This window comes from Peromyscus eremicus, chromosome 8b (assembly GCF_949786415.1).
Source record: "Peromyscus eremicus chromosome 8b, PerEre_H2_v1, whole genome shotgun sequence".
Lineage (NCBI taxonomy): Eukaryota > Metazoa > Chordata > Mammalia > Rodentia > Cricetidae > Peromyscus > Peromyscus eremicus.
This window is the reverse complement of record NC_081424.1, coordinates 29,491,126-29,506,354: the sequence shown is the minus strand read 5'-3', so window position 1 is coordinate 29,506,354 and position 15,229 is coordinate 29,491,126. Positions and strand designations below refer to the sequence as shown.

At 40.4% G+C, this 15,229-nt stretch overlaps 1 protein-coding gene across 1 annotated transcript in view; it reads right to left on the bottom strand.

The window, feature by feature from the left end:
- Positions 1 to 15,229, bottom strand: part of Lama2 (laminin subunit alpha 2) — a 581,125-nt gene that overhangs the window by 142,496 nt on the left and 423,400 nt on the right. The window contains exons 33-34 of the mRNA XM_059272617.1: positions 6,517 to 6,659; positions 2,619 to 2,717 (exon numbers count right to left, since the gene is read on the bottom strand). Coding sequence (XP_059128600.1) covers positions 2,619 to 2,717; positions 6,517 to 6,659 — 242 coding nt within the window. The remainder of the gene's footprint in view (positions 1 to 2,618; positions 2,718 to 6,516; positions 6,660 to 15,229) is intronic.

Genomic DNA, 15,229 nt, shown 5'->3' with positions numbered 1-15,229 from the left:
TACTGCACAGCCATGAAGATCTGAGTTTGGATCTCCAGCACCCATGTTAAAAAAAAGAAAGCTGAGCATGATATTCTGCTTCTGGAATGGCCCAACCCCCCAAATCTAACAATACCAAGATTCATTAAGGGCACAGAATGATAGCAACTCCCATCCAATGCTGCTGAGAATGCAAAATGTTCTACCCAGTTCAGAAGGCATGGGCACTTTCTTACAAAGCTAAACACACTCATTTAAAAAACACTCCAGCAATTATGTTGCTTGATATTTACTCAAATGAATGGAAAACTATGTCCACACAAAAATCTGAACGGAGATATTTCTAGTCAATTTCTTCACAGTGCTAAAACTTGGGAGCAATCAAGACATCCTTCATTAAGTTCATGGATAAATCAGCTGTGATGCGTGAAGAGAGTAGAATGTTTATTATTCAGAGCCAAGAAGTAATGAGCTATTAATCCATGGAAGGATGGAGAGAAACCTTAGGTGTATATAACTCAGGGGGAAAAGCCAGTTTGAAAATGTTGCATCTATGTTTCCAATTACATTGTATTCTGGCTAAGACCACCCTATGTAGAGACCCTAAGGGAGTGAAACTATTCTGTAAGGTATGATCATGTTAGATATTGAGTATTCTAGGTTTATATACAATGTGCAGTGGCAAGAGTGAACGTCAAAGCATGGTACAAATTTTGGGCAATGATAATGCAGCACTATAGGTTTATTGACAATGGGAAACATCCCATTCTAGTTGGAAAAGTGAACAGGGAGGCAGCTGAATGGGGGAGTGCTGAAGAGGTATAGAAACTTCCTGCACTTTCCATTCAATGTTGCTCTGAGCCTTTAACTGTTCTTAAAAGACTTCTAAAAATATAAAAATTTAGTCTGCTGAAAAGAAAAAAAAACACATGGGCTGAGACAGAAAAGAGATCTGACACTCCTGGTGAAGTAGTCCTTGTCTCTAGACTGAGATCACTAGTCTGCAGGTTTGGTGAGAGCAGGGACTGCACCAGCTCCAATGGCACTGGTACCTGCAGGTCTGCCATAGTTCCTGCAACAGTGAGACCCAGCAATCAACTGGTGAGTGCATGAAATGCCACCTGTTTCATGGACTTTTTTTTTTCCTAATTGTTCCTCACAAGGTTAAACTATCTCAGTTTTAGACATTTCTCATGTATGCTTTTGTTCATTTACTGCATGCTTTATTATGTATTTGAACAAAATTATATCATCCTACATACACCTAAATACACACACACACACACACACACACACACACACACACACACACACACACACGACTGGTCCACAGGGTACGTGGAGCCTCATTAGTATTTTTCATCTGCCACCCCATAATCTGGACTTTGGATGTGGTGGACAAACAGATGGGAATGAGTCGAATTGAATGGAGTTTAGCAAGACTTGTTTAAACTATCTTATCTGGTAATATTCATGTAACAAGTCAAAAGTTACTAATCATTAAATAAACCGGTATAAGCCTCACTAACTTTAGCCTGGAGCTCTGTTCAGCCTGCACATTCCGCATTGGTGGGCTGAGTCTTTGAAAGGGGGTTTCTGATGTGCTTTGGAACCTTGGGACCATGGTTTAGCTCTGTGTGCTTAGAAGCTATTTGGTTTTCCTGTAGGGCTCTCCCTGATCCAGTTCATAAGGCAAGGGCCAGTGAGACTGGATCTGGGTCCTGCTCAAGACCCTGACTTTATCAGGTTGTGTGGCCATTGTTAATTTATTTCCCTATTAAGGCTGGGCAGAGCCTTTCTTTAAATAGACTAGGTAATCTCCAAGAATCATCTAACTGCAACATTTTTTGTCATTTACATCTAAGTTTATGTAATCGCCTGGCTTCTGAGTGGCCAGCCAGTTTCCATGGTCATGCACTCTTCTGTCCACAAGATGGCAGACTTTATGCTGTTTTCCCCAGTCGCCAATGGTAAGAAGAACTGCAACCCTCTTGCAGTTTTGAAAATGTAAACCTATCAATTGCTGGGGAAAAGTCTGATAGAAGCAGCATGGATTTTACAGCCTGACTAAATGGTGTCTTAAACGCTCCAGATTTTGACAATAAAGATTTCGTTTTCTGAGTAGGAGTACTGCCTGAGACTGTGTTTCTGTAAAAATGCAAAAACTCCCATAGGATTAGACACACAAGTATTTTCATTTGTTTTTCTTTTCCTTTACATAATCAAAGTCAGAGTTTTTGAAACTTAGAATTGATAAAAAAAACTTTTACAATGGAGGCTAATAGGTAAAGTCCTCAAAATACACAATCATCATTAACCTTTTTCCTCTACCCATGTCAAATGTGTCAATGTTGTTTTAGTGTGTGTGTGTGTGTGTGTGTGCGCGTGCGTGCGTGCGTGCGTGCGTGCGTGTGTGTGTGTGTGTGTGTGTGTGTGTGTGTGTGTGTTTGGAGGGGGCTACTGGGAAACAAGAATTCCTTTGGAGAAGAATTAGCCAACCATTATTTCGGGATCTCGTGCACAAAATTGAAAACTAGAAAGAAGATATCAGAACAGCGCTGTCACATTCTTTACTTGGAAGGAAACCGATTCCCTAAGGTCTATGTGCTTAAGGAGACTCGTGGCTTTTTTCAACTCACCCTGCTCAGCAGCTCATTCATTTCCGTCACGAGGGTGTTCAGATTACCCTCTGCCACCTGAATGAGCCTCTCCGGTGCCCGCTGGGGTGAGAGCAGGTGCTGAAAAAGATTTAGACCATATACATCTTAGTAAATGGTTTGGTAGCCATCCCAGGGTCAGGTGGAGCACATTTTTCCTGTACACACTGAATACTTAACATTTCTACCCTCAGTAGAAGAGAAACTACTGTAAGTGGGCACTTACCAACTGCCACCCCAGATACTCATGTAAATATTAACTTGCTGCAATTTATTGAGACATTACCGTGCTCTAAAATTTTTTTGTTTATCCCCTTTTTCTCCCAATTCACTTCTTATAAGAACTCTGTGAGGTAAAAGTCACTCCATTTGCTGGATGAGAAAACTAGGGACTGCAGAGAGTTTTTACGAAAGGTCATCAGCTGGTAATCAGTTGTGCTTAGAAGGACTTTTGGATTTAAGGCTCCCTTTCCAATCCGCATAGCTGTGGCTTACAAGCGAGAAAGAGAAAGGCCCCTGCTCCAAGGACTTTTTCTTGCAAGGCTGGTCCTCTGGTCAAGATTGGTAGGAGCTGGCCTTACACACATAGCTGTGCCAGATTCCTCCACAATTACAATCTACTTTTAGACAGGGTCATCTTGTGACAGTGATGAAGAGAATGAAAATTAGTTCACGCTGTAGGCTTGTCAAAGGTAGAGAGTTCCATATCCTTGTACAGATTATACAAGTACCCCAATGCCCATTCATGCCTAATAGGAGGAGGGATCATCACTCCTTATTAATCACAATGTTAGCCACCCTCCATTCTTCTATATAAGATTCACTAGAAAAGTATTTAGAGCTTCACTCCCACTTTCTAATGGCTGAAGGGACTACAAGCCTCTGCATCTGGGAACCTGTTCCATTCATAGAGGCCAAGTACAACTCTAAATGTTGTATGTCATTGTTCATGCCCTCTCAGTGAGATATTGCATGATCCCCCATGTTGCTTAATGTCAATGGTGGTAATAAATAAATAAACCCAGCTTTGGCCATCATGTGTACTGTTTTGGTGGCCTTTGGCTAGAACTTGGGAACGGTAGGATGAGAAATACAGTTCTCAAAGGCTGTAAAATATCAAAATAGGATCCTAAGTTTTCAGATAATAGATGTATTATTGAAAAAGAATTGAGATAAAGAATGAAGAAAAACTAGAATTTAAGAATTATGGAGGTCATTTTCATGAACTCTAAGACATAAGGAAGGGGGGCGGGGGACAGAAGTCTTTGGTATTAATGACGTTCAGGGATTGAACCTCTTCCAGAGGGCCTCCAGGAAACTCACCATCCATTGATGACATATTATTTTTAAAAATGTTTATGCCCAACTTAAATATTTGCTTTTCTAATTTGTTTTCCAGTCTGCATTATCTCTCTGTGTTGAAAATAGCTGGTTGGCCTCCTTTTCATACAATGTTTCATGTTCTTGAGTGTGAGACTGTGAGGCAAATAGCTTGCGGCCTAGCCTTCAAGGCTGTCCTTTATATTGCCTTGTCCTCTAGAGTTCCAGTCTTATCTCTCACAAGCAGGCCTGACTTCTAATGTCGCCAGTACATATCTCTGTCATATGCAGGTGGCTCTCTTAAGCAAGAATAGGTAGTAAGAGCATGGCTGGGGGCCAAGGAGGCCTCACTACTGGCTGACTAGATTCTCTCCTAAGAGTTATTTTGGTCACTTCAAGGTTGAAAAAGATGTTCCATCTCAAGGGCCCTAAAGTCATACTGCCTCTATTCACATCTCCCCTCTACACTTAGCCATGCAATTGTGCTTCAAGCAAAACTTCACTCTGCCTCAGTTTTCCTACTTAAAAAAATATTTACTATAGTACTTTTATTTTAGTTACTTCAGACTATTCCAACAAAAATTACCACAGACTAGGTGGCTTGAACAAAATGTGCAGTTTTGGAAGCTCAACAGTCTAAGGTTGCCAATTAATTTGGTTGCTGGTGAGGACCTGCACATGATTATCTTTTCCCTGTGTTCTGAAATGGCTGGCAGAGAGTTCCTCTTCCTGTTCTTATGAGGCCAACATCACATCATGAGGGCTCCATCTTCATTCCTCAGTTTAATAATGGTCACCTCCCAAAGATCTGATTTCAAAATACCATCATGATGGGAACTAGTGTGTATATAGTCCACAAATTGATGGGTTGAAATGCTAGTCTATAAGGTAATGATGTTATCAAGTGTGCTTTTGTGATAAGGGCAGACCCCTTCTGCTTGGGATTGTACCCCTTGAAATATACCCAGAGAGCTCACAATTCTTGCTACTATATGAGGCCAGAGCAAGTAGTCACATATATACAAGGAATGAGCCCTTACCAGACACTGAGTCTGCCTTAAACTCAGGCTTTCCAGCCAGCAGAAATGTTAAAAATGCATTCCTATTGTTTATAAGCTAGCCAGTTACGGCCTTTTGTTGAATCAGCAAACAGACTAAGACAAGGTTTCAACATAGAAACTTAGGGGGACATAAACTATTTATCAAAACTCCATTTTACTTCTTGGGTTTTTGTTGTTGCTGTTACAAGAACATAGTATTATAATACACATACAATTCTAATTATATAACTTTTCAACAAATGTTAGGTATTTTTACTGTCATCATTAAGGCAATGGTGAGGATTAATAAAGAATATTAAAGGATAGATCCTCTAGAAATGTGTCTGCTGTCAGCTAGTGAATGAAGTAAAGATGTCTCCCTCTGGTCCTCACCAGTACTTTTCTTCCTTTTAAAACCTTCTCTGCCACTCAGGTCCCAACAAAACTATGCTGTCATTACTGGTGGTTTCTCTAGTTACCCTGAATCTTACCTGTTTTTCCAATTTTTGTGCTTCAAATCTTTAGAAGGCCCATGGTAACTATATATTTTGCTAATGACTTAATTATCATTTAACTATTTTTTTTTAAACAGCAGAAAATGTATGTAGGCTTCCTGAATGTATGGAAAACCCAGAGGAGTTCAGAACTACACAAGGAACTGAGTGCAACTGGGAGCGTATGACTTATCAATCAGTACTTGAAAACTGAGTGACAACATGCAAGTGACTCCTCAGTCACTGGAAGCCACATTAATTTTCCAAATGTCGCTTCTAGCCTTTCACAGATTGAAAGCGTTAGCAATGTTTTGGAATCGTGTGTCTTGAGTTGGTACCTTCAGAATCGCTTTCAAAGTTGTAAAAACGCTTTCATCTTGTTTGTTCAGTAATAATAAAGAGCAGTGAAAGCTTTCCTGGCTCACAGCGTAGGCAACTAGGAGATGGATGCCAGCACTTGATCTTAGGACCTACATTTGCATGGGTCAAAGGTCAATTTGAATGTATAAGTCATGTGTGCCTGTCCCTTCAGGAACCCCTGTAGGGGGCTGTCCAGTTCCTCTGCAGGAATGTGGAACAGAGAAACCACCAGTCACTTGTAGAGGAGTGGGAATGTAGTCAGTATCATATTCTTCTTGTGAGAAGCAATTCACTTTCAGCCAAAATCACATTACTTCAGATTAATGCTTTTAATTTGAATTTTATTGGTTTTGCAGACTTCTGTAAAGATTAATTTGTTTTGATTTTATAGAGCTATAAGTATAAGGGGTACATACCTGATTTTATGTTTGCACATATTTAAGTCACATAATAAAACCTATTTAGGCCAAACAGAGGGGGATATAAGAGTATTTGCCTTTAATAGCACACTGCATATTGCATTTTTCCAGTTTGAAACATCGGTTTAGAGTTTGTTTCCCTGGTTTGGGGCAGTGGAAAGAACATGTACGAATGACGGCCAGGACCATTTGGGAAGCCTCTGTCATCTCAGCCCCTGGCCCTGCAGCTGTTCATGAATCTACCTACCTTGAGTTCCTGAGTTGTATTTTCAAGACCATAGAGAATTTTGTATGGAGCAGGCAGAGGACCAGTGAGGTTGATGTTCATGGCCATCTGCTCCAGACGAGCCAGGTCACCCAGAAGAAGGCCTGTGCACTCATCTCCACAGACTGTGAAAGGGGAATAAGAAAGAACGTTTACTCGTGCCAAACACTCCAGCCAGACAGTCATTGTGTCAGACATCAGTTGTGGAACAGTTGATAGTCCAAGCGTAGTCCTACGAAAGATGGCGAGATGGATCTCAGACAATTAACGCTATCACACTGACGGCAGCTGAAGAAAGAGGGGAACAACAGAAGAGCAAGTTGTATCTGTCACTCAGTCCCTGGAAGACAGAGGATGACGTGACTGGAGGGACTAATCAAGAAGAGCAGATTGAGGTTGCCCTGGGTGGAGGGTGAAGCATGTTGAAGAACTAGTAAAGGAAAGGCAAAACACGGGACATAAAACCGGGATAACACAGCAGCAACACTGCACCAGAATGTTCACCATATCCAAATGTGCCGCATGTCTTCCATGGTACTGCATAGCATCAGTAGCAATTTCTCCCGCAGAGGTTTCATGTACCATGAAAGAGGTATAGCAGTATTGATAGATAGTCAAACGATTTTGCATGTGTTTGTGTGTATGCGCATGTAGGTACAGGTGCAGGTACACGTGTGGGGATGCTGAGTGAGTGTGTGGAGGTCAGAGGTCAATGTTAGGGATCTTTCTTTATTACTCTAACTGGACCAGGAGTTACCATTTTGGCTAGACTGGCTGGTCAGCACATTTCAGAGATGCTCATGTGTCCACCTCTCCAAAGAGGGTGATTACAGGAGCGTGTTGTCACACTTAGCATTTTCCTTGGGTGCTGGGGATATGAACGTAGTAGGTCTTCATTATTATGTTGCAAGCACTTTACTGACAGGGTCCTCTCCTTAACCCCTAACAGAATTTTTAAGGCCCGCCCCCCCCAAGAACTTTTCTTTCTGCGATGATTTTTCCTTGTCTTGATGTTTACTGTTTTGGCCAGCATTTCCTCCTTTCCTCAAATCTTTTATCTCCCACAATGAGCAGCAGCTCCACAAATCTCTACTGTGACAATAAACTTTATCCAGTCTTGTAAATAATACACAGCTTCTAAAGGTAGGGCAAGATCTAATCTGCAAGGAACTGACTTTGCTAGTATCATTCATATTATCCTTAATGATCAGAAATGTTAACTATTCAAACTTCATCGTGGTAGAGAGGGGGGTGGTGGAGTTGGTAGAGAGAAATGGACGTATGCCAGTCCATTGTCAAATTAAACTTAAAAGTAGAATCACAGTTTCTAAAGAGAACATATATTCATTCTTTGGAAAACGTAAAGTGTATTTGCTTAATTTTGCATTGTTTTTTTTGAGACAAGGTCTTTCTCATTATAGCCCAGGCTAGCCTTGAATTTGCTATGTAGCCGAGGATGACCTTAAAATTACAACCTTCTGTCTTCTACCTTCCGAGGGTTGGGATTACAAGCATGAACTGCTGTGCCTGGTTTATGCAGCACTGGAAGCCAGGGCTCTGTGCATGCTATGCAAGGACTCTCTCAACTAAGCTACATCTCTAGCTCTGCACTTTGCACTTTTTAGTAAGACATGAATCTTTACACCAAGAAGCATAGACTGATATAATTATACTATATACATAAATCCATGTAAACAGATACAAATCCTGTCTTCTAGTCTGCTGATGGATCAAAACCACATCCATGTTAGAAGACATACATACATACCATATATATGTATATGAAAACACTGAGTTCTGAAGCAGGATTGGCTCATGCCCCAGACTGGCAAGAATTCAATTAGTTCTCTAAACAGCACTCCCCTGAGCACTTAATGGAGAGGAAAACCATTTACGGAAGCTTGTAAACAAAGGGAGGTTGTACAGAGGGTGATTTTTTTTTTTTTTTGATAGGACAGCAGTTAGAGGCGAGCTGCCATATCCCTTCACAGGGATTTAACATCCCCAGCAGGGCTTTTAATAAATCAGCTCCCTGCAGGTGGCAGGTACAAGTGTGGCATGTCATCTGAGTTACTATGCAAGCTCCTGACATTTTACAAGTGAGTGAACAAGAGGCTCTGGAGGCAGAAGCTAAAGTCTAGAGCTAGAACCATGTCTCTTCCTGTTCCATCTAGAATGAAATGGAGAATTTCTGCACCATGGAGACACAATGAAAAGGAAGAGAGAACAGTGACTTCTTCACACCCTTGGGCAGCGAGAGCTTCAGTAGACCTGTCAGCATTCAATCATGGTAGAAAACACATCACAAGACACAAGTAAGTGCTGGCTGGTCTAAAGATGTGAACATCATCAGTGTGGCTCTCAAACACAATTGGGGCTCTCAACCACTGGGAGGGCTTTCAGATCTTCAGAGGACTAGGCAACCTTCGGTGTTTCTGACTCTAGAGGTGAAGGGATGCCATGCTTTCTGATTCTCATGCTGAGAATGTACTTCCCTGAGAAGCTCTCAAGAGACACTGATATTGCGGGCTGGGCATGACCCTGGGTAAGAAGCAAACCAGCTGTTTTGGCAGTGCTTGGGAGCTTAATAGAAATGCAAAGCCCTGGGAATAGCCACCTACACAATCCACATTTCACAAAGATTCCATGTAACTCCCCCACAAAAATCTAGACAGTTAGCTGGAGCCCAAGGGTTTTCAACTAGGGATGTACCACAGAATCAAAGAAATTCACAATGTGTTCATGCCTGGGCCTTCCCCTTTCCATCTCCTGGAGACTTGGGTTCAATGTGTCCATGAAAAACTTCAGCCATCAGTATTTCTAAGGGATTCCAGTCGACTGTTGCAGTCAGTGTTTTGAAAGAGTGTGCCCTCTTACAAATGGTGGGGTTGCACAGTACCCAGAGGAGGTTGTTACTTAGCTTGTGGTTTCCTCTGTCTGGGACATTTCATCTTCACCCACCTGGTTCCTAAGTGTTCTGCTCAAATGTGTGACTTTTTCAGAAGGGAAGGTTTGATGACTGAAAGTACCATTAAGTGAACTAATATGTCACAAGACACTCCTGTATTCCTCATGTTTTTCCAACTTAACCTTTGTGATTGATTGTACTGGCTAGTATATTTTCTCGTTTACATATTATTAAATGGTTTCTCCTTGACATTAGAACAGACTTTAAACATCTTTGCCACAGTGTCTAGGCCATTGTACACAGTAAAAATCTAATGAATGTTTGTTCATTATTGTCTTTGTGAAAGAAGGATAAGAAAATATTTCAGAAGAAGAACAGCAGGGACCAATATTTGAAGAAGGCCTATGACATAATTACACACATCATGAACAAGAGAGAAAAACAGGAAGGTAGGAGTTTGGGATCAGAGAGAGAAAAGTGTTGGTCACATAGGAAATGTCTAAAGGTGAGAATGTCATGTTTGATAGCCAATGGAGATCCATATAGATGTATAAGGAATACAAAATAGGATAAGAAAAATAGTTGGAGGAAACGTAGTAGCCTGTTGACTAGAGGGGAAGAGATTGTCTGAAATCAAGGGAGATGGCTGTTCTTATTACAGTCCTGGGAATACACCTAGAGAATTTTATATCCCACAACCGATATCCTTGCTTATCTGTGTTTATTGCTTCTGAACTCACAAAAGCTAAGAGACAGAATCAGCTCAGATGTCCATCAACTGACGAATGAACAATGAAAGTGTGGTATATGTGCACAACAGAACTGTATTCAGTTACAAAGAAAAATGAAATTATGAACTTTGAAGGTAAGTGGGTAGAAGTAGAAAAACATTATGATGAGTGAGATAACCTAGGCATGGAAAAACAAACACTGTATGTTCTCCCAATGAGTACACGCAAGTACTGCTATTTACTGGTGACCCAGAGGAATGTACTGTAATGGAGGAGATGGGGGGGGGCAAAAAGTGGGTAAGAATGATTAGGAAAGAACACATTTAGGTTATGGATTAAGATGTTCATTTCTGGGTAGGTTGAACAGATCTACAACTTCTTTGCTTTTACTACCATTAAGAGGCGAGAGTCTATATTACTTCCTCCCAATTCTGGATTGACTTTGCAATATACTCTTATGCACAGAATATGACAAGAGACTTTTTATTAATAGGCTTAGGTCTCAGCCTCAAAGATTCAAAGATTTTACTTTCACATTCTTAGACCTCTGTTGCCCAGAGTATAGTCCCAGGTTAGCCTCATTAAGAGACAGGCAGCAAGAGAGGAAGAAGGACTTAAGCCTCATTTTCACCAGCTGGGACCCCACCGTGTAATTAAGATATGAGCAATATTTGCTCAATGTTTGGAGTTATGGTTTGGAATGTAGATTCACACTAGGGACTTTAAAGTCTCAAATAATATGTTTAAAAAAAAACAAGCATTTGTAACAATTCTCAATATTATTGTCTTAAAGGGTTGGGGATCCAGCTCAGTGGCAAAGCACTTCTTGCCTACCCCACAAATGACCCTGGGTTCTATTCTCAACACATGAACCCCTGCTAATGCACATATGTACACACACACACACACCCCTATGAAAAAATGACAATTTTGTTTTCCCATTGAGTTCCATTTCATTCCAGTGAAGTTGAATTTATGGATGTTATTTTCAAAATATAAGTAGTAATTTGATCTTTTTATTGGTCTCAGAACGTATTTAACATGTTGTCTTTCTATGCTTTTGAAGGTTGTGTATTCATCCGAAATCCTTTGATAGTCCTTTCTCTAATTTGTTTATTTTGGTATAACTTATCTATTTTAAGAATGAATTGGACTAGATTATTTATTATTGAATTGGTAGAGGATCCTTATTGGGTGGTTCCTGAAATTTCCAAGAAAAGGATCCACAGGTTTTTTTTTTCTTTTTTTTCCTGTTCATTTCATACAAGACCATCCCGAGAACTAGAATGCAGAAGTATTGATTGATGCAGAAGGTTGATATACGGTAAATACCACAGAACAAATTGCTGAGCTAGGATGCCAAGAGGCACAATGATGACTGAGCTTCTTCCATTTGCTCTATGCCCATCCATCTGCTTTGGTTCCCCTTCAGTTGTTGAAATGAAATGTACTTAATTGCCTCTTCAAGAACTCATCCATGCCATTTTATGTCTTTGGGTCCAAGGATCTACTATTAGATCCTATGTTATGCTCTCTGCATTTCCTTCTTAGGGAGCAAAGCAGATTTCCATAAGTGAAAGGTAAGTTTTATAGTATGCTCTAGGTATTATACTCACATCTGTCTGAATGGCTCAGAAAGACTTATGAATATAACAGCCATGGGGGATTTTTCAAAGCTTCTCTTCAACTCACTCGTTGAGTTTTAAGGTACATGCGTTGATGGGGGTTGTACCGTTTACATAACGGTTTGTCATTTTATTCTGATGTGAAATATTTCACTTATGCTACAAGCTACTTTTCTTTGACCTTAAAATGTATGAAGTGTATGGTAACAGACACCAGAGATGCCATGCAAATGAAAAACAAATTTAATTCACTTTGATAGGAAGATCTGAGGAGCGTAGAGACACATGGGTATTCACATTCTATAAACAATGGCTTTCTGACAAGGCTGCTGTGTAAATTAGTACCTACCTCATAATCAGGACATCCTCCAAACCTCTCTAAACCATTCTCCTAATTCAATAATATGGATAAGCTTATAAAGTGAGAGCTTGCCGAAAATGCATGAGAGTAAAAGCAAATATTTCAAGACTATGATTAGATTTTACATGACTAAATATTTCCGAGCCTTGGCCTATAAAAGTGTCAGGATAAATTTGTGTCTAATATTAACAAACGCAGTACTAAATTCAGATTGTTATAGCTGGGCACATGTAAGGGGCAAATCGTGTAGCCGATATTACACATCTTTCTGTTAGCAATTAGTTCAAAATATTGCGTTTCCACCAGAATCCCCCATGCATAGTAATTACTGGCTTACTGTCACAAAAAAATTCACAAAGTGCATTTAAAGCAAAGAAACTGGAGCTGAAATGAGTACACTGGGCATTTGGAAAAGGCCAAACCCTTTAACCAGTTTCCGGTAGAAATACATAAATTGTCTGCTCCAATCAACTAGGGATAGACGAATGTAAATTCACATTTTGAACAAAAGATAAAATATACTATAATGTGTATATTTTAAATTAATTAGGAGGACTGAAAGACACTGATACATCTCTGGTTCTGGATGTTTTTTGTTTTTTGCTTTTTTGTCTATCTTCCCCTTGGTCCCTTGAAAAAGGAACTTTTAAGCAGGGCAGATAGTATACACTTGCAACCTTTGTGTTCTAGAGGAAAAGGCATAAGAATGGCAAGTTCAAAGTCAGCCTGGGATACATGGAGAATGCTCAGCCAACCGGAGGTGACACCGTGAGATGCTTGCTTTAAGAAATAAGACAACAACAAATGGAAACTTACCAGATTTAGAGCTTATTAAAACAGATTCTGGAATATTTCATTGTTTATGTCAGTACTGATATAAGAATTTGACTTCAGACTTATTTAAAAGATTTATTTACCTTCTGTTTCTTTTGTTAGAGAGGGAAGTATTTGGTAAGTGTTAGAATAGCATCAGAAGGCCAATGAAGAGAAAAGTGTTCTTTCCTAGCCACCACCTCTAGGCTGAGACAAGGATTGTCTGCTTGCTGAGAGTTAATCCAGTTGAGTGGGCTAATGACCTAGTTAAGGGACCACCCTTAGGAAGGCAGGTTCACCTTAAACCATGCTAAAGAGGTAGAAAAATTATCCCTGTAAGGAGATAATGTACTTTTTCTTCCCTGAATTCCTGCCACCTTGGACAGTCCCTTTGAATCTCCATGAGACTCTGCTGGGTCAAAGTGCCTTTCTGAATCCAATTAGATGTAACTCCTCCTTTTCCTTCTCTTCTGTCTTTTCATTCTGGATGCCCATCAGAGCCTCACACTGCTTTTTCTGGTGCTTTATGCTTCCTTAGTCTACCTCCAAAGCCTACCTCCCTGCTGTGTGGCTGTCTGTTTACCTTGTGGCTAACATCCACACAGTCTTAACTCAGGCAACATGGCTTTTTTCCTTTCTCTTCTGCATTCTTATCCTTCAGAGGCTGCTGAAATTTACAGCTTGCCTCCCTAAAGTCGTCTTCTTCTTCTTCTTCTTCTTCTTCTTCTTCTTCTTCTTCTTCTTCTTCTTCTTCTTCTTCTTCTTCTTCTTCCTTTTCCTCTTCCTCCTCCTCCTCTTCTTCTTTTTCCTCCTCTTCTTCTTCCTCCCCCTTCTCTTTCTCCTTCCCCCTCCTCCTCCCCTTCCTCCTCCTCTCCTCTTCCTTCTCCTATAAATCTGCCCCCCCAGGCTTCTGTTTAAGTTTGTTCTTAAATTATTTTATCAAGGAGACTAATAATTCCAGCAGTGGTCCCTCATTTCTCTGGTATCTTCAGGTAACAACAAAAATAATCTCCCAATTTTCCAGTAATGTAAATTTAGGCAGAGGTTCAGAAATTTGTACATGTAGAAGTTGTGAAATACAAATGTGTATGCCATTTAAACTAAATCAAATCATGTAAGATGAGAAAAGTAATGCTGGGAGAGAGCTCAGACGGTACAGTGCTTGCCACACAACCACGAAGACCTGAGTTTGATCCCCAGGATACACTTAAAAATCTAGACATGATGGCACAAACTTGTAGTACTATCATTGGTGGGCCAGAGTCAGATGGTTATCTCAGGCTTAATAGCCAGCCAATCTAGACTACTCAGTGAGTACTGGACCAGTGAGAGACCCTGTCTCAAAAAAACAAGGTAGACAGAACTTGAGGATGAATGAAACTTGAAATTGTCCTCTGCCTTCCACATACATACACATAAATGCATGCATACTAGCACACATAAAGAATACACAGAGAGACACACACATGCACACATGCATGCACACACACACACAGGCACACACACATGCGCTTGGTGCACACACAAAGTAAAATTAAATGGAAAAAATAAAGCAGTAAAGACAAGGTTATTGCAGTTCAAGGATGATATAGTTTTGCAAAAGTGAAATAGAACTGTAAACACATATGAAAACCACAAGAATATAGCTTTTTTTTTTTTTGCCTACATAACCATCACACTATAGTGGGCAAAGTGCTTTGTCATCACTCTCTTATTTGATGCTCACAGCAGTTTAGTGAAGATCAAAACAATCATGACCAGTGGTTAGGAACATAGACAGAATGAATACAGAAACTTAAAGGGAAGAGAAATTGTAGGGAGAGTCTAAGAGTGGTTCTCGGTGATTTGAAGTATCTAGAATTAAAGACAATTCTGAAAAATGTGATTCAGCCTAAGCCAAGGAAATACTTCATCAGAAATTGATGAGATATTCAAAATGCCTTGCCTTTAAAAATGACCAAAGAGTTCAAAGGAGCAGTCAGGGTCTGCCCTGGCTTGCTTCCTATTGCTATACTAAATACCATGATCAAAAGCAACTTGGGGAGGAATGGGTTCATTTTATTTTACAGCTGATAATCCACCACGACAGCAAGTCAGGACAGGAACTCAAGGCAGGAACCTGGAGGCAGAAACTGGAGCAGAAGCCATTGGAGAAGGTTGTTTACTGACTCGCTCCTCATGGCTTGCTCAGTTTGTTTCCTTACACACCCCAGGACCATCTGTGCAGGAATGACATCACTCAGTGGCTGGGCCCTCC